The sequence below is a fragment of the Triplophysa rosa genome, linkage group LG16, assembly GCF_024868665.1.
Source record: "Triplophysa rosa linkage group LG16, Trosa_1v2, whole genome shotgun sequence".
Lineage (NCBI taxonomy): Eukaryota > Metazoa > Chordata > Actinopteri > Cypriniformes > Nemacheilidae > Triplophysa > Triplophysa rosa.
In genome coordinates this window covers 1,674,297-1,692,701 of record NC_079905.1, presented here as the reverse complement: position 1 = coordinate 1,692,701, position 18,405 = coordinate 1,674,297, and the positions used below count along the sequence as shown (strand labels likewise).

General features: G+C 40.7%; 3 protein-coding genes and 1 long non-coding RNA gene across 5 annotated transcripts in view; 2 read left to right on the top strand and 2 right to left on the bottom strand.

The window, feature by feature from the left end:
• Positions 1 to 58: 58 nt before the first annotated feature.
• Positions 59 to 16,026, bottom strand: LOC130567368 (uncharacterized). 2 transcript variants are annotated; one of them, XR_008964576.1, is made up of 7 exons: positions 15,919 to 16,026; positions 11,331 to 11,378; positions 8,894 to 11,149; positions 6,047 to 6,214; positions 5,067 to 5,180; positions 4,601 to 4,738; positions 59 to 709 (listed from the first exon to the last, which is right to left on the bottom strand). It is a non-coding gene; the product is annotated as an uncharacterized LOC130567368 (long non-coding RNA). The 2 variants fall into 2 exon arrangements; XR_008964575.1 differs by lacking the exon at positions 59 to 709 and having other exon boundaries at positions 3,727 to 4,738.
• sh3bp5a (SH3-domain binding protein 5a (BTK-associated)) lies at positions 2,315 to 15,349 on the top strand. Its single transcript, XM_057355396.1, has 9 exons — positions 2,315 to 2,808; positions 4,530 to 4,592; positions 6,060 to 6,188; positions 12,319 to 12,483; positions 12,663 to 12,793; positions 13,634 to 13,676; positions 13,814 to 14,033; positions 14,144 to 14,446; positions 14,533 to 15,349. Exons 1-9 carry the CDS (start codon positions 2,734 to 2,736, stop codon positions 14,718 to 14,720), a joined length of 1,317 nt encoding a protein of 438 aa, XP_057211379.1. The 5' UTR covers positions 2,315 to 2,733; the 3' UTR covers positions 14,721 to 15,349.
• Positions 15,710 to 18,271, top strand: btd (biotinidase). Its single transcript, XM_057355395.1, has 4 exons — positions 15,710 to 15,729; positions 15,890 to 16,154; positions 16,795 to 16,944; positions 17,029 to 18,271. The coding sequence occupies exons 2-4, from the start codon at positions 15,933 to 15,935 to the stop codon at positions 18,253 to 18,255; spliced, it is 1,599 nt and encodes a 532-aa protein (XP_057211378.1). The 5' UTR covers positions 15,710 to 15,729; positions 15,890 to 15,932; the 3' UTR covers positions 18,256 to 18,271.
• Positions 18,272 to 18,383: 112 nt separating this feature from the next.
• The window catches only part of LOC130567362 (serine/threonine-protein phosphatase 6 regulatory ankyrin repeat subunit A), a 22,840-nt gene continuing 22,818 nt past the window's right edge, over positions 18,384 to 18,405 (bottom strand). Inside the window, exon 28 of the mRNA XM_057355394.1 lies at positions 18,384 to 18,405. This exon is cut by the window's right edge and continues 1,234 nt beyond it. The gene's annotated coding sequence lies outside the window, so the exon portion shown is untranslated.

Genomic DNA, 18,405 nt, shown 5'->3' with positions numbered 1-18,405 from the left:
GCCCAGCGTCGTCAACAGGGACCGTCTCTAAAGTGACGCTTACGTCTCCGTCTGTACAAAGAAATGTTAATGAAACGTCATATTTGAATAACCATGCTATAGCATTATTACGATAACAGTGTGGATCCGAATTTAAAACTCTGCAGCTGAATATGAAAGAAACCTTTATTCGATTAAAGATTGTTGTTTATTATGTAGTATGTTTTACTCCACTAGATGGCGCCATCAGACTTTAAGACCTCATTTTTGAATTGTGCAGCCGGTGTAAATGATAAAGATATGTACAGTAAATACTTGACTGACATTCATCTGTGCATTGACACGGACAAAAGGTGGGTATGTTTTTCTTTAAGGATGCACTATCATTCAAAGTTGAGTATCACTTCTTTTTTTATTATTATTTTCCCAATTTTAGAATAATATCAATCTCATCATCACTGCTTTAACACATATTTGGAAATTAAAAATCCAAAAACTATATATAAACATCCATCCATCCATATCGCTGGTTGTAGTGTTTCCCGTAGTGTTCCAATCATTGCTTTCCTTGCCTTGCAGAAACTTCAAGGTTTTCCCATGTGGAAGGCTTTGTGTGGACTCTGGATACCTCCATTTCTCCAATATATAGGCTAGCTCACAGATGACATGAGCCCAGTTTGCTGCTCATCTCCATCTCAATGTTTTTGGGAGTAGGCTAAGATTCATAAAGCTGAAAAACATGAGCTGCCATCCATTAAACTCATTTTAACAGAATGTTTTTTAACCACAAGACAATAATTTTGTAAAGCTGTGATGACGCACAAAAGCAGTGAAGGCAAATGTAGATTTCCACTCCAAATGGTATGGCTTACATTAAGATGTTAGGGTCCTTTTGTAGTCTTATACCCCTTCCACGGTCAAATTATTTGTCAAGACTAAATGGACACATATTAGTCACTGTAAATAAGCTTGTACTCCCAAAACTCTGAGACCGGTGAATTGCTGTAGAATGGAGTCATGTGAAGAACCTCCTTATCAAGCATGATGGAGCGTTATGGATTTCCTGACATAAAATACGTTTTTGTGGAATAAGAATTGCGAAGATCCTTAATTTAACATATATCTCAAGTTAGCCAGCAGCAAGATGACGTCACCTGACAACGCACGAGCCCAACACCGTCATTAGGGACCGTCTATAAAGAGACACTCGCGTCTCCAATCTCACGTCATATTTAATAACCATGATAATAAGCATTATTATGATCTAAACGTAAATTATATAAGTACATGCACATGAAATAAACGTTCAGCGCTGTGCGTCTATTATAGTTCTATATGTCTTATTTCACTTGCTCAGACTTCTGTTTGCCCTTTTAATGCGTGTATTTAAAAGATCATTATTTTCACTTCTGGACAACGCGCGGATTTGAACGTTACAATAAAACGTCATTCTCTGCGTTAATACAGACAAAATGGGGGTATATGCTTTAAAGGGATAGTTCACCCAAAAAATAAAATTCTGTGATCATTTACTCACCCTCAAGTTGTTCCAAACCTGTATACATTTCTTAATAAAGATTAAAGAGATTCAGAAGAATGTTAGCAATTTTCAGTTCTGGAGCATCATTAACTACCATAGTAGGAAAAACTACTATGGTAGGCAATGGTGCCCCAGAGCTGTTTGGTTTCCCACATTCTTCAAAATATATTCTTTTGTGTTCAACAGAACAAATAAATGTTTACAGGCTTGAAGCAACTTGAGGTTGCGTAAATGATGACAAAATTATCATTTTTGGGTGAAACATCCCTTTAAGGACTTCTCTCCTGAATCACCCCCCCCCCACCACTTTTTGCTTTCCTGCATTCTTCAAAATATCTAATTCTGTATAAAATATTTTTTCTACTATATGGTAGTCAATGAGAACTGAAAATTGCTAACATTCTTCCAAATATCTTCCTTTGTGTTCAACAGATCAAATAAATGTTTACAGGCTTGAAGCAACTTGAGGTTGCGTAAATGATGACAAAATTATCATTTTTGGGTGAAATATCCCTTCAAGGACTTCTCTCCTGAATCACCCCCCCACCACTTTTTGCTTTCCTGCATTCTTCAAAATATCTATTTTGTATACAATATACAATATTTTTTCTACTATATGGTAGTCAATGAGAACTGAAAATTGCTAACATTCTTCCAAATATCTTTGTGTTCATCAGAACAAAGAAATGTTTACAGGCTTGAAACAACCTGAGGTTGAGTAAATGATGACAGAATTATCATTTTGGACGAACTGTCCCTTTATGGAAAGGCTAGGCTAGCGCTCAAAAGTTTTGGGTAACCTACTTTATTAATATTGTTCCCAAATTTTACAACAAAAATAATCTCATCAAAACTGTGAGTAACACAAATGCAACCATGGGAACTGAGTTGTGACAAAATTCTGTGTGTGTGTGTGAACTGCAGTGACCCTCTTTCATGATGAGTGTTTCTGCCGGAGGGGGCGGGCCGGGCAGCAGCTGCAGAATCTCACAGCTTCACATTCCCGTCTTCACTGCTGCGCTGTATTGGGTGTGAATCTCTAGCGGATAAAATGTTTTTGGACTCTGACATTTCGCGTTGTAATGGCGGTTTTAGGGTGAAGTGACCCGCGGATCTGTATTTGGACGGATCGTCGGTGCCCGTTCTCCCGGAGAAACCCGCTTTGTTCGGTCAATAATAAAAAGCCGAGACCCTTTTGGTTCGTTACTCTCACGATGAACAACACAGAAAAGAGGACCAAATCTGACGAAGAGTCTATAGAAGAAGAAGAGATCGACCCGAGGATTCAGGTAAGATCCATTTCAACTCGCACGCTATACGATTTAAAGCGGATCAGATTTATTTATAGATGATCTTGCTATATTGTTATGACTTTACACTGATGTGTGCAGCTTTAATATTGTAACTTTTAGACGATTACTTTAACATTTCAGTCCAGAACTGAAGTTGACAAACATTGAACTTTGATTTGGATTGAAGAGCAGATCGTAAAATACAGCAACATTCACATTACGATCAAAAAATGTTGCGATTGATCAAACTGATGGTTGTTCGGAGGAAACCAAGAGACATCTGTGTTTCATTGTTTAGAGTTTTGTCACATTCTGTTACATTGAGGAAACGCGTTTACATTCAGATGACGTAACGTGTTTACGGTCATAATTATGTCATAAATCATTTCCCTCTTTTTAAAGTGAATTTTAAATACACAACACAAAGAATAAAAGAAAGAGAACTTGCCTTGTAGATGAGACACCAGGTTCCATTTAGAACGATAAATATGAGAAGTGTATTAAAGGGACAGTTCACCCAAAAATGAAAATTCTGTCATCACTTACTCACCTTCGAGTTGTTCCAAATGTGTATACATTTCTTTGTTCTGATGAACACAGAGAAAGATATTTGGAAGAATGCTTATAACCAGACAGATTTTGCCCCCCATTGACTCCCATAGTAGGAAAAAATACTGTGCCCCAGAACTGTTTGTTGTCCTACATTCTTCAAAATGTCTTCATTTGTGTTCAACAGAACTACTTACTTTCCTACTATGGGAGTCAATAGGTGTTGAGATCTCTTTATAAGCATTCTTCCAAATATCTTTCTCCGTGTTCATCTGAACAAAGAAATGTATACACATTTGGAACAACTCGAAGATGAGTAAATGATGACAGAATTTTCATTTTAAGTTCAATTACCTTTTAAGGAAACAAAGTATTTACACACTTAATGCAGAATTAAAAATAATATGAATGATTTTGCATTACATCAAGTTTAAAGAAAGCTAGCTCAAGCACACATTTCATCATTTTCCTATAAACATAAAACAAATTTGCCATTTCAAATGTTGACAAAAAAAGTATCCAGACACTTTCCAAATCACTGGACCATGTTCAAAGTTGAATGAACTGCACCTGTAGGTTTTCTGCTGTGAAATGTTCAAAAAATCATTTTGACACCAACCGTTTGAAAATCATTGTAAAAATCTTTTGATAATACGGGCCACTGCGATATATCAGTCTATCATATGTAAAACTTCTCAAGAAAAGAAAAATAAGTTCAGAACATCATTATCAGTTGGCTTGATATTTTGTTTCTATAGTTATGACATTCATTTATTTAGCTGTCTCTTTTGTTTTACCATTTACAGAAACTTCACTGTGAATTTTTTTTAAATTATGCTTTACAACCCGTGATACTCCTGTAGATATATTTTGCATACAACCCAATGATATTTATACTTGCACGGGAAAAAAAATTGTATACTGTCCACATATCAAGAATCATTATTTATTTAATCAAAATTATTTTTAATCGTGTGCATGAACTTAATTTGTTACTAAACGACAACATTAAAAAACAACAGCTTAAAACATCTGTCAGCATGTAGTTAACATGAGAAGAAAAACACACTTCAGTGTTGGGTAACTTGAATAACACCATCCAGATGTTCATATGCTGAAGATCTCACTGGATTCTCGGCTTAATGTGTCTCACTTTATCTCCTCAACAGGGTGAACTGGAGAAACTGAATCAGTCCACTGAAAACATCAACCGCTGGGAGACCGAACTAGAGGTACTCACATGCTTTCTTCATGGTGTCAGCGATTTTGGAGGAATTCCTAAGTGGAAAAACTCTGATAGCCCCTCCCCCTGCTCTTCCCCGACCAATAGGAAGTGTCTTCCATGTGACTGAAATCCTTCACATATCTGTCGGATTTCCTGTTCGGATAAGCACGAGTTCACCGAGATAAAAATCTAGCTCAGGACGTAAAATTCGTCTAATTCTGTTTTCAGTCCGATTCGGATTTAATTTGATACAATTTTGATAAACATATTGTGTCTGTTGGCAATCTGAGAACAGATTTATGATAAAAATATTTAAAAAATAATACTTTAAGTCAAAAATAGGTCTTCCGATCATTGTGTTTTTGTTGTTGTAAAACATTATACAAACCAACTTTACAAATGTTGTGAAATGACCCAGTTTTTGGTCTTAATTCATATTTTTGACAGTTTTGTATTTATTAAAGCATTACATAACGCTCACCGGCTGTTCTCAGTATTTTGACTGTATTTGGCCTGTGATTCACCACCGTGAAGCCGGATGTGTCTTGATGGAGGAAGTTTGAATCCGTCTGACGTCTCTTTTGTCATTGAGCTCCTGTGTGGAAGGATGTAAATGTCAATGTTTGTGACCAAACCCACCCAATGACAGATTCATCACAACACTCACGGCCCTCACGCTCATTGATACAACAAACATGCTTCTGCCGTTTAGAAAGAAGATAGTAGATTTTTTCTCAATTGTGTTAAAGTTAAATTGAGTTTAGTTGAAGCGGTGATTCACAGACTGAGACAGAAGGCAGATTATGAAAGTATAGTGAAGTGCACTGAGAGAGATTCTTGAGCGACCGATACACGCCGCCTGGACATCAAGACCCTTTCTCACTATTCCCAGAACAAAAGAGAGCAGTCAGATTTCATTAAAAGCTTGTACTGTAATTCACTCCTAAAACGCCCGAGTCGACACAAAATACAAAAACATTCAGGAGTCTTTGACTTTTATTCAGTAGTTCATGCAACCTTTCCCACAATGCATCTGCACACTATAATGCTCAACCATGTTGCCAAGTTTCCTCGATTTTCTTTAGCTCACTTCACCCTTACATTCTGATTCATTCTTTGAGTTCAATCCAGTTTTATATTTGACCATCTTTAACCTTTACAGTAAAATGAAACTATATCTGTTCACTTTTAAATGTTGCATAAACACAGCCGCTACGTTGTGTTTTAACAACTAGTCTCACTGACTAGCAGTTAGTTAGGACTAATAAGTCGTACTTTTTTTCATTTTAATTAGACCAATCTACCTTTTTATGTGCCTGACTGACTGACTAACTTGTAAGACTAGTCTAAGCAGTTTATGCAACCAGCCCTTGGTCTCTGTTGTCTAATCTGACCAATCCTCACGAAAATGAGGCACGGTTTTATTACAGTACAAGTGTCGTGATTGTAAAGAAAAACTACCTCCTCACTTCAGGACTCCAGGCAGAAGTTTCGGGCGGTTCTGGTGGAGGCGACCGTCAAGCTCGACGAGCAGGTGAAGAAGATTGGTAAAGCTGTCGAAGACTCAAAACCGTACTGGGAGGCCAGACGGGCGGCCCGTCAGGTGGGTTACTCTTCACACCCAGAATTCTGCAAAGATAACGTCTTCAAAACCTTCACAAACTACATCTTTACATTTAGTCATTTAGCAGACTCTTTTATCCAAAGCGACTTACAAAGTAGGGGAAAACAATAGAAGGAATTTGTGCAACAAAAGTACAACAATGCATATGTCTCAGTTAGCCTACCACAGTATACGAAGCTAAGTATATATTTTTGGGGGGGGATAGGAAAGTAGAAAAGAAGTAGAAGACTGTACTAATGGGTCAGATGTTGACAGAAGAGATGTGTTTTTAGCCGATTCTTAAAGACAACTACAGAATCCGCTGATCTTGTGGCAAGAGGGAGATCATTCCAGAGTCGTGGAACACATCCGGAGAAAGTGCGTGAGAGTGATTTTTTCCCTTTGTGGGACAGCACCACAAGAAGTTGTTCGATTGCAGAGCGCAAGGATCGGGTGGGTACATAAGTCTGAATTAGCGAGTGAAGATATGGGGGTGCCGAACCAGTTCAGTTTTTGCAAGGTTCAGCTGCAGGTGATGGTCCGTCATCCAGAGTGAGATGTCATTCAGGCAGGCCGAGATGCGCTCAGAAACCGTCGGATCCTTAGGCTGAAATGACAGGTGGAGCTGTGTGTCATCCGCATAGCAGTGATAGGAAAAGCCATGTTTCCAAATGACAGAACCTAGGGACGTTGTGTATATGGAGAAGAGCAGCGGTCCAAGAACTGAGCCCTGGGGTACCCCTGTACTGAGATGCTGGGACTCAGAGACCTCTCCAGGATAATCTTAATGACCTATCCGAGAGGTATTACTCGAACCATCGTAGCGTCGTTCCAGAGACACCCATAGTCTTGAGCCCTTTATCACTCTACAGACTCTGGTTTAGTCTTGAGATTTGCTGTCAAATGGTTTGGAATTTAAGACTTGTGTAGAATGGAAAAACCTTCAGGGAAACTAGTTTAGACTCTCTTAAAATTTAGGAAACTTAGCCGACTGCCAACAGGAAATGAGGCTACAGACAGAGTTATGTGATGATGGTTTGGCTGTTGCTATGCTGTATGCTGAACACCAGGAAACAGGTGATGATACGGGGTTCAGTGGTCATACAGAAAACAATTTAACAGGTTTCCCAAGCGATGCCATAGAAGAACCATTTCTGATTTCCCAAAGAACCTTTCAGGTAAAAGTTCTTAAAAAAAATCATACAGTTTTTCGTGCAACCGAAAGCTTGTGTGGATGTTCAAGGTTCTTTGTGAAAACATAGAGCTTGGCAATGAACCTTTATTTTTAGAAGTGTGTTGCGGTGTCGGGCTGTTCCTGACGACACAAATAGAACGATGTCTGAAAGCAGCGCAGTAATTCAGAGGAGCATACGGATGGCTTTAAACAAAGTTGTCTCTCCAAATTAAGCTGTGATAGAAGAGAGTACTTTACCATTAAACACACTTCACCATTCTATTAATTTACAGAACAGAACTAAACAGTTCTCACAGACAAAACTTGACTTCCTGTATGTGTGCCAAGAGAAAACCTTGAAACTACCCTAACAACCACCTACCAGCAGCAACACACCCTAGCAACGTGCTAAAATTACTCTGAATACCATAGCAGCTGCAGGATAATTACATGGCAACCACAACACCACCTTTCCTTTGTCTGTTGTTTTTTTAGCGTTATATAAATGTCGATTATAAACATAGATTATAAATGTTTTTTATTTAACCGTCGACTGTGTATAAAAAAAGAATTTGGGTGCTTGTCATTTCAAATGTCACACCTATTATCATCTTGTGACAGCAGTAAATTCACACAGACGTCTGTCTCACAGTCATTAAAGAGCTTTTTATATCTGGTTTTTGAAAGTGTGTCACCATTAATGTTTCTCAAGGTGTTGGGAGCTTTGGGCTTGTATGTGAATCAGTGTCAGGAAAACTATTTTGAAACCAGAGTTTGACACGATTCAGGTCGTTAATGATTTAATGTAGCTACACTACACACTAGGAACAGAACAGACGTGCAGCTGCTGAAGGTGAGCAAAGAGCAACGTGACAGATGACCAAGAGCAAAAAGATAAGATCAAATCTAGTCAGTGTTAGAAACAAAAATCTGTTGTTAGCAGTTAGCAGTGCGTTACTGTACAAGATGACTATTCTGTCATACAGACAGACGTGCACACACACACACACACACACAGAAAGAGACACACACACACACGCACACACACAGAGAAAGAGACACACACACACACACATACACACACGCCCGCACGCACGCGCACACACACACACACACACACACACACACACACACACACACACACACACAGACAGACAGTTGTGGTATATATCTCTCTGTTGTGGTATTTGCACCATAATTGTGTGTGTGTGTGTGTGTAATCAAATGCTGGTGGTCTCATGTGACTGTCCCGTCATCCCTCTTGAAGACCATCACAAGCTGTCTGTCTGTCTGTCGGTGTTGTAGGTGAGACAGGGGTCAGACTGGACAGAACCAGCTGTCTCACACAGCGAGAGCGCCAACACCCTCTTTTAATCCAATCACAGCACGCCACACAGTGACACCTTTCCATTACATCTCATTGCTGTCTCAGAGATTCAAAAGAGATATTTGAGCTGGACAGAGTCAGACAGAGAAAATCTGTCTGTGCGTTTTTCTCCTCAGCACGTTTGCGTTAGCATGCGTCTCTCACATCACTCAGGGTCTCGTGCTATGACATCTGTTCTGTCCTTCACGTGAGTCATTGAGCGACGACCTCGACACGTGACAGCTGATCTCACCTCAGTGTGTGTGCTCCTGTTAGACAAGAGAAGAGATTTTTAACACAACACACATAAAACCACATCACTGCTAAACGTCCCACCAGCATCACACACACTAATGTGTCCTCATGATCTCTCTGAAGGTCACGGCTCAAAAACACACGCTGTAATTTTCAATAGGAGAAAAACTATTCCTGTGAACACAATCCTCTCAGGACAGGAAAGTTTCCTCTGAAGGGCTTAGAGTTATTGTGCTGTTAGAGCCGCCCGCGGGTTTCCTGAACTTTGCTTTGACAGTCGACAGAAAACCGGGTCAGTATTTTTAGCGGGTCACAGAGAGTTTATGATGCTGTGCCTTAAGATGATTCTGAGGTCATGAAATGTTTATCAGACAGGATTTCAACCGTTCTCAGCTAACGAAAAATCCATCCGCATTACATCTGCATCACGTCTGCCCAGCTGCAGGAGAGAAATAGGTCAGAAAATCAGAGATGCTTGGACTGTCGCTGTGCTGTGTGTAGAGAGCGTTTCACCGGACGCTCGCGCCGGGGCTGCAGTTAACTTCCGGTCTGTGTTTGGCTAGTGTCTTATTATATAACTATTTATATTTGATTTAATTTGTGTAAATATTAATTTATATTATTATTTTATTGCATAATAGTTGTATCAAATAAACGATTTGTTGAATTTTGTTGTATGTTCATTTTATTGAATGGGATCGGATTTAAAGTCCCAGTGAAATAAAAAAGACAATGCCTATTTTTCATGAAATATTGCAGCGTTTATTGTAAATAGTTTATCAATGTGGGTCATGCTCTTGTTAAAATTCGTGTGCCCTCATAATTTTTAGCTAAAATCTGAAAATGCACTTCCTTCCTGTATCTTAAATGACGCATGTTAGACGGCTTGGGCGGAGCATCCGTTAACTCCTCCCCTTCAACTGTCACGGCCACTATTTTTATCATCAGAAATTCCATTTCATTTGGAAATGCGTCAAAATACGGAAGTAAAAACGATCGCAACTTCCGGTTCACGGGGACTTTAAATACATTTATGATACACTGACATCTAGCGGTTGAGCTTGGTATCGCAGTCTAAATTAAAACTACGAGTTTAGCCAAGTAACGCTTCTTCTGGGTTTCTTTTGCGTGTTATCAGAAATAATCTACAGGCACTCTATTGTTTGTGAATGTGTACCGGAAGTTAAGGGCAGTCCATGAAGGCGCGCATGCGCAGTAACGTTTCTTTATGTTGTCACTTTGAAACCGTACAGATTTAGCAAGAGCAAAAAAACATTGAAAAATAGATTGTTTTGGGACCACGTGTGAACGGTTCTCACGATGGAAAACAAACTAAATGATGCTTGTTTAAAATATAAAAAAGCAGGAACGTTTGTGTGAGGTTTGGTTAAGCCGCGTGGTTAAAGATAGAGAATATAAATACCATAGTATAAAGTATAAAAACAATAGAAGTCTATGGCAAGTCCTCACAAAGATACATAAAGCCACAAAATTGCACTATATACAAACAATAAAACTAAACTTTATATTAACATATAAGAAATTCACCGGTTTTATTTTTGCTACTCAAAATACAGCGATGGGTCTGTGTTAGTAACATTGCTACTTTCAGTTTATACAGCAAATAATCTCTCTAGTGTAAGTGTGCACTACTACAGCACCCTCATTGTGTAGTAGTCTGTGAGTGGGTTGTAGTGGGTCTGGATGGGTTGTGTAACTACAGTGACGGCTTTGTGTTCATCGTTTCTAGACTCTCAACTGTACTGACACTGTGGCTCTTTCCCGAAATGTCAACAGCTCATTGTACAACAAACAGAACAGTGCCGTCATACATCAGTATTTCTAGTGTAGGTAGCTGCACTTCTGGGCTCGTGGTGTGTATGATGAACACTTATCATTTCCTAAAGCTTAGTTCCCTCATGACATCACAGAACTGAGACAGCTGCGTGATACATGTACTGTGTGAATAGACAGAAAGGTCAGTAGTTTTGGATGTGTGTGATGTGATGTGTAGGCAGGTCATGACCTTGAGCGTGTCCTTCATACACTCGCGTCATCTCTCTGGAGGATTGATGCTTTAACTGTGTACTCCAAAATAAACCACTGTTCACGTTACATTGGCCAAATCTCAGGCTCCTGCGACGACTTTAAACAAACCTGCACAGACTGCACAGATAGATACATGCTGAGAAAGAGAGAACTTCCTGAATTGAATTAAATAATAGAAATTAAATTAATAGAAATTGTTATAAAATGTTTGTTGGATTGACAAGGTGTGATGAATCTAGATAAGATCTCAGAAGTTCTTCACGCATGTTTCTGTTGTTTTGGTTGAACATGCACATACCTGCATACGCTGATATGAAGAATGTGTGGCGCTCGCTCACGGCTGTTTCTGCAGAGACAAGCAGTGATGAGAAAAATGATTTATACCGTGATGCAGAAATACATTTGCCATTTAAGGTCAACTGCAATGAACTATTTATTTTTATCGGTATACGTGTTGTTTTGCTCATAGACACCGGCCAAACAAATTTAGAAAAATATTCATAATGAAGACAAATATATTTATTTATATGTTTATTTTAAGATCAATTTTGTAAAAACAAGCAGAGTTATAAAAGTTTTGATTTCAGCTTTATTAGTGTTTAAAATTAGCCTTTATTTTTTTATTTTTATGATTTCATTTTTTCATGTTCATTTTAGTTTAAGTTTTAACAAGTGTGTGGTATATGCATTTGTCATTTTATAATTTATTTATTTATGTTGCTATATAATATTAAAACAAATATTTTAGATTTTGTTTATTATTATAAATGTAGTGCTTTTTTTAAGGCAAGATTTCAATTTTTCCTTTAGTAAACATTTTCAAAGTTTCAGTAAAATAACTCAAATAATTCCAAGTAAACTAAAATAACCTTGAAAACAAGTATTTTCATAATAACAAAATATACTTTTTATAAGGTGCTTAGATATGTTTACTGGGAAACAAACAAAAGTGCTGATTAAAGGGATAGTTCACCCAAAAATGAGAATTCTTTCATCACTTTCACCCCCTCATGTCATATCCAACCTGTATGAGTTTTTTCCCTCTGCAGAACACAAAGGAAGATATTTTAAAGAACGCTGATAACCAAACAACATTGAATCCCATTGACTTCCATCATATGAACACAAAACCACACATTTATCAAAATATCTTCTTTTGAATAAATAATGACAGAATGTTTATTTTTGGCTGAACTGTCCCTTCAAGAAAATGACTTGTAGTTTCAAGTTCTTCACACTAAACAAATGAAACTCTGATGTGTAAAAACGCTGTAAATGTGTTGCAGGCTCAGGTAGAGGCACAGAGAGCGACGCAGGAGTACCAGCGGGCGATCGAGATCCTGCGGGCAGCGAAGGAAACCATCGCGCTGGCGGAGGAACGTTTACTGGAGGAGGACAGCAGACAGTTCGATTCGGCCTGGCAAGAGATGCTCAACCACGCCACACAGAGGGTCCGTTAAATGTTATATGGATATACATATGTTTTACCTTTACATCATAAAAAGCCTACAGTAAGACTAATGAATCCTTTTACAGACTGTCACAAATAACATTGGCAAAATGGCAAATGGTGCGTTTCGCAGCCATATGCGGTTCATTTTTGCTTAACTGCTCTGATTGGCTCTCGCAGGTGATGGAGGCGGAGCACAGCAGGACACGCAGCGAGATCGAGCATCGAGAAACTGCGGCCAAATACAACGCCGCCATCAACCACATGAGACAGCAGGAGAAGAAACTCAAACGCACCATCAACAAGTCCAGGTCAGAGGACACCAAACGTCACCTAACACACAGAGAAAATAACTATTCAGAGGGTTCACATGAACATCAACAAGCCACAGGAAAGCACAGATGTCAATGAGAGACACTACAGGGAAAGAATGAAATGGAAAGTCTGCGTCTCAGATATTTCTCAGGAGAAAAAGAGTCCGAAATGTCAGAAATGTGTCTGTCATTAGAGATTGAGAAGAGATGTCAACAACGTGTCAAACTGAGCTCAGATCTGCCATCAAAAGGCAATATTAGTGAAGATCTCAATGTGAACTCAAACATTTCTCATCACATTTACTCAAATCCAGATTGTTTCACCTCTACAATCTACATTCATTTACACCTTCAAACTCTTCATGCGTTTCAACAATTACGCTCTCATTTTTTATTTCCCCTGTAAGCACATTTAGGAGAATCAAAATTCTTAAACAAAACACAACTGAGAACTCCATTAAATCTCCAGAGCAATGAAAGAGCAACAACATAAAGAAAGGACTATTCTTCATTTGAAAGCACTGGACCGCTGTAGTATTTCAAACACGAACGGTGTCGGGAATAAAAAACTATTTTCCATAAGAAAACCCAGAAGAATTGTTCTCTTCTCTCGCAAGTTTTGTCGAGTCGAGCCGTTTCTCTGCCCCACCCCGGGCCTCAGCTCTGCACCGCTGGAGCGCTTCATGTATTTCAGCATCTGTAATGTGTTCCAGATGCGCTTCTGCTGCTGGAATGTGCCCGTCCTCTCACTGACCAGTGTTATTTCATCAGAGCTCTGCTGTTGCCATGGAGACGCTCTGAGCCTCTGTTTCAACATCTCTCTCTCTCCCTCTGCAGGCCATACTTTGAATTGAAGGCCAAGTGTTACCTTCAGCTGGAGGTACGCCAGTTTTATTTTGTCCTCCGGTCAATTCACAAAACGATTAAATGCATTTATATTTCATTAAAACTTAACGAATTAGAAATAACGTTTTGTATTTTGCATTGAAAAAGCATCGTTCTTCACTTCTCCTTCAGACACTGAAACGCCGAGTTGATGAACGTCAGGCAAAACTGACCCAAGCCAAAGCCGCGTACCGGACCGCCCTAAACAATCTGGAGACCATCTCGGACGAGATCCACGCACGCAGACGACTCTCCGCTATGGGACCCAGAGGCCGAGGCGTCGGGGCAGAAGATGACGGAGCCAATACTGATGACATCACCAACTTTAAAATGGAGTCTGATGGCTTATCTAGTGAGTGGTTTCGTTTTAATTCGGTTTCTCTCGCTTCACAAGTGCGCCGCATGTTTCCATCAGAGAGACAGTTGGAGAGGTTGAAGGGTCGTGTGTGTTTTGTGCTGCAGTGATCTCTGTGAACATGGAGGAGGAGAGCTGTGCTGATAATACGTCAGAAGATGATCCAGAAACACAATCCACCTGCAGTCTGAGCTCCACATCTGCACCTGTAGACCTGCGCTGCTCGTACTCCTCCTCATCTGCTCCCCATCTCTTCTCGTCCTCCTCGCCTCCGTGTCTATCCGTCTGTCCGGATGAGCTTCCGCGGCCGGGCTCGGGGTCTCTGGAGGGTCTTGAGCAGGTGTCACCTGTGCTGGGACCTCGCAGCGAGTGCAGTGGGGCGTCATCGCCGGACTGCGAACAAGAAAGAGGTGAGAGATAATGATGCATCCGCTCTGAAAATCACTATAAAGAAAATTCATGACAAAAATGAAACTCCAGTGTTTTGTTTTGACAGGTGAGAGGGCGGATGGCGCTGAAGGTAAAGCTGAAAAGACAAACGGCATCATCAGTCAGAAGAGGTCACAGCTGGAGAGTCTGAGCAGATTATCACTTCAAACCACAGAGGATGAGACCGACGGACCCTCGTTCACCGAGACCTCCAGCACAGCAGCGGTCCGGCTCCTAAACAGAGTTTCAATCTGATAACTTCAGCAAGAGACTTTACGTGATGTTTGTGAAAGTATTATCATCTCAGTATTATAAAGACCGTCTCATCTCACAACAGACTGAACCCATGAAACGGTGTTATGACATGCAGACATCAGCTATGACGTGAATGAAAATCTGTTTGTCCTCACTGAGTGAATGTTCTTCATGTATTCCTCGGTTTTTAGAGTGGATAACCTTCTTATTTTTCTGTCTTCTGCAATTGGCGTCCCTCTGAAATCTCACCTTGTTGGTCTTTCAGTGACTGAGTTGTAAGTATATTTTTGAGGCAAGTTGGATGTTGTCTTTAAATCGGTAGGTCATTTGTTAACACCCAGCTGATGAGAGATCAGTTATTGACTGAAAAATAAGCCTGTGGGCCAGTCATGGCAGAAATCTGCACTTGTATTTCACTCTATTTTTGTGTCAGTCTTTCTCTTCGGTCTCAGATTTATCTGATAGTTTTACACTCCACAGGTAAAGAGGGACTTGTGTAAAGTTATATATTTATACACAATGTTTGTCTTGTTACAATGATGTTAGATGTGTTTTTACAGCACAACGTTCTTATTTGTGTAATAAACAGATGCTCACAGCATGAAACCCTTTCATACCTTTCAATTCCAAAATATAGAGTTAAAGTTTTGATCATGTGTAAGTACGTGGAAATAAATACGGTTTAACGGACGCCAATAAGCAACGAAGTACCGCGAGAACGAATCGAGATAGGAGGGAGCAGTCCGGATCTCGCGGTACTTTGAAGTCATACGTCGGTGGGTGTGCGCAGTGCCGCATTAAGTCAAACCAAAGCGCTTTGTTTTAATTGTTTATATTGTTTTAATATTTAAGTCTTATAAAAAAAACATTTCTTAATAAAATCTTTGTCTGAATACACTGTCCGACAAACTCCTACTATTGACAAATAGCTGCGCAGGATGCTCACACTTCAACCAATAGCATTGCAAGTTTACTGGTGACGCAGGCCGCTAAGTCCAGGAACAACAACGTGCGTTTATTTTTCCTTCCAAATAACAATAATATATGTAAACATATTCAAATGAATCGCTAATTCTACCTTTTTTAAGGGACGAATACGCAGCGACATTTCCTATAAATGGACGGTCTTATTTATTCATTAACCTATGTTTGTGTACACACTCTGACAGAGATTGCGAGTGTGAACTTTTGGACTCACGCGCATCGGTCCTCATGTCGTTGCGGGTTATGTGGACGGCCGGCTTTGTGCTCTGTCTGACCGGACTGCAGCTCATCCGGGCCGGGGATCGTCCGTCTTATGTGGCCGCTGTGTACGAGCACCGTGTGCTGCTGAACCCGGAGCCCAGAGTCCCGCTGGAGCGCAGATCAGCACTGAAACACATGGAGCAAAACCTGCGCGTGTTTGAGGAACAGACCGCAGATGCGGCTCGACACGTGAGAACATGCCTGACACATAAAGACTATTGAAAATGACAATGTATAGGATTCAGATCAAGGACTGTACATTGTTTTAACTTTACAACTTTTGATCACTGATGTGATTGTAAAAATGACAACTACCTAAACGGTAGTATACTATAATATATTGCGGTATATTACTACAGTTTACTATAGTTAAATAAATACTACTATTTTTATGTAAAATATGTAAATTCGGCAAAACCTTTTACCCACTTTTCTTGTTGTCTCACGGAAGTGCCACTTGTCCTATGCATCTGCTCGTGACAGTTCAGGTCTGTTTTTGTGCATCTGCAAGATAAAATCATCCACACACCCACGAGAAAACACTACAGAAGCAACAACATCTATGATAGTATCATAAAACATCTATAAACATTTATGATAGTTAGACGTATAAATACATTTCGATAGATGAAGTTAGATGTCATAAACCGTGAGATACTGGTATTTGCTATAGCAAAAATATTACCTAAAGAATTTTCTAAATCTTCCAAAATGATCATTTGTGCCTGTTAAACATTCTGTAGGTTAGAAAGATGTCTTTCCAGTACAGAGTTTAGATAAAGATAAGAACTCTATATACTATTTTTCAGCTTTAGACATTTTTTAACAGGGTGCCCAGATCATAGTATTTCCAGAAGATGCCATCCATGGGTTCAACTACACCCGATCTTCAATCGCTGGTTACCTGGAAACGGTTCCTGACCCCAAAGAGATCACGTGGAGTCCATGTGCTGAACCGCACAGATTTCCAGACACCGAGGTACAAATCTGATTGTGTTTGTGTTGGCACATAAACACACATAAAAGTGTAAATCTCTTTATTTGCACGTCTCTTATTTCTCAGGTCCTCCGGAGACTCAGCTGTATGGCCCATAAGAACCGAATCTTCGTGGTGGCTAACATGGCGTCCCGTCAGAGCTGTGACGGACACGTCGACCCTCTGTGTCCCGTGGACGGTCAGTATCAGTTTAACACTAACGTGGTGTTCAGCGACCGCGGCACCATCGTGGCTCGATATCACAAACACAACTTGTACTTTGAGGCGGCGTTCGACACGCCGCCCGAGCCCGAGTACATCACCTTCACCACACCCTTCGCTGGTCGATTCGGGGTGTTTACGTGCTTTGACATTCTGTTCCGTGACCCGGCGGTGACCCTGGTCACAGACATGGGCGTCAGGCAGATGGTCTACCCGACCGCATGGATGAACCAGCTCCCCCTGCTGGCGGCTGTGCAGTTCCAGCGTGCGTTCTCCCACGCGGCCGGGGTCACGCTGCTGGCCGCCAACATCCGAGCCGCTGAGTACGGCATGACGGGCAGCGGGATCTTCACGCCGTGGGACTCTGTCGTTCATCATGACACCGAGGGGAATTCTGGGAAACTTCTGGTACGCCGTGTACCGGTGCTGGATCCAGCTTTCGTCGGGGAGAGTTACAGGCCAACGCTGGTGCCATTTTCTGGGTATTCAAAGACCAGTCGTGGATCAGAACTAGAAAAAGCACAAGCGTGGGATGTTAACTTCTTCAGTGCAAAACAGGGTGATCCCAATGCTCAATTCTGCCGCACAGACTCCGATTGTGTCGAAACGGATCCAGCAGACGGTCCACTAGCCTTCACCTCCATCATGATGTACGATAATTTCACTCTGATACCTCTAAAGGGAAATAAAGGGAACCTCACGGTGTGTAGCGGCTCGCTGTGCTGCCACCTGCTGTTCCAGAGGTCACACACACTCGAGTTTTACGCTCTCGGGGTTTTTAACGGCCTGCATGTGGTGCACGGGACGTATTACCTGGAGGTTTGTGCTCTGGTGAGATGCACGGCTCTGCATCACAGCAGCTGCGGAGGAGAGACCGAACACGCGCAGACGCTGATGGACTTCAGGCTGGACGGGACCTTTAGCACCCGTCGCGTTTTCCCGGGAATTCTGGGCAGCGGGATGACTCTGGAGGTCCCGGACCATTCCGGCTGGGAGAGTGGAAGTGGGTTTTACGTGAGCCGGAAGGGAATGTCCACAGGGCTTGTGACGGCCATGCTGTATGGAAGACATTATGAGAAGGACAATATCTAAAACAAACACACCGCTCCTTTCCATTTTTGACCAACGTTAAGTTAACGTCAAATAACATTACATTTATCATACAGCAGTGAATTCAGTCTTCTGTGAAAATAAATAAATAGTTTATCATGCGAAACATTTTCTTGGGTGTTCCAGAAAAGA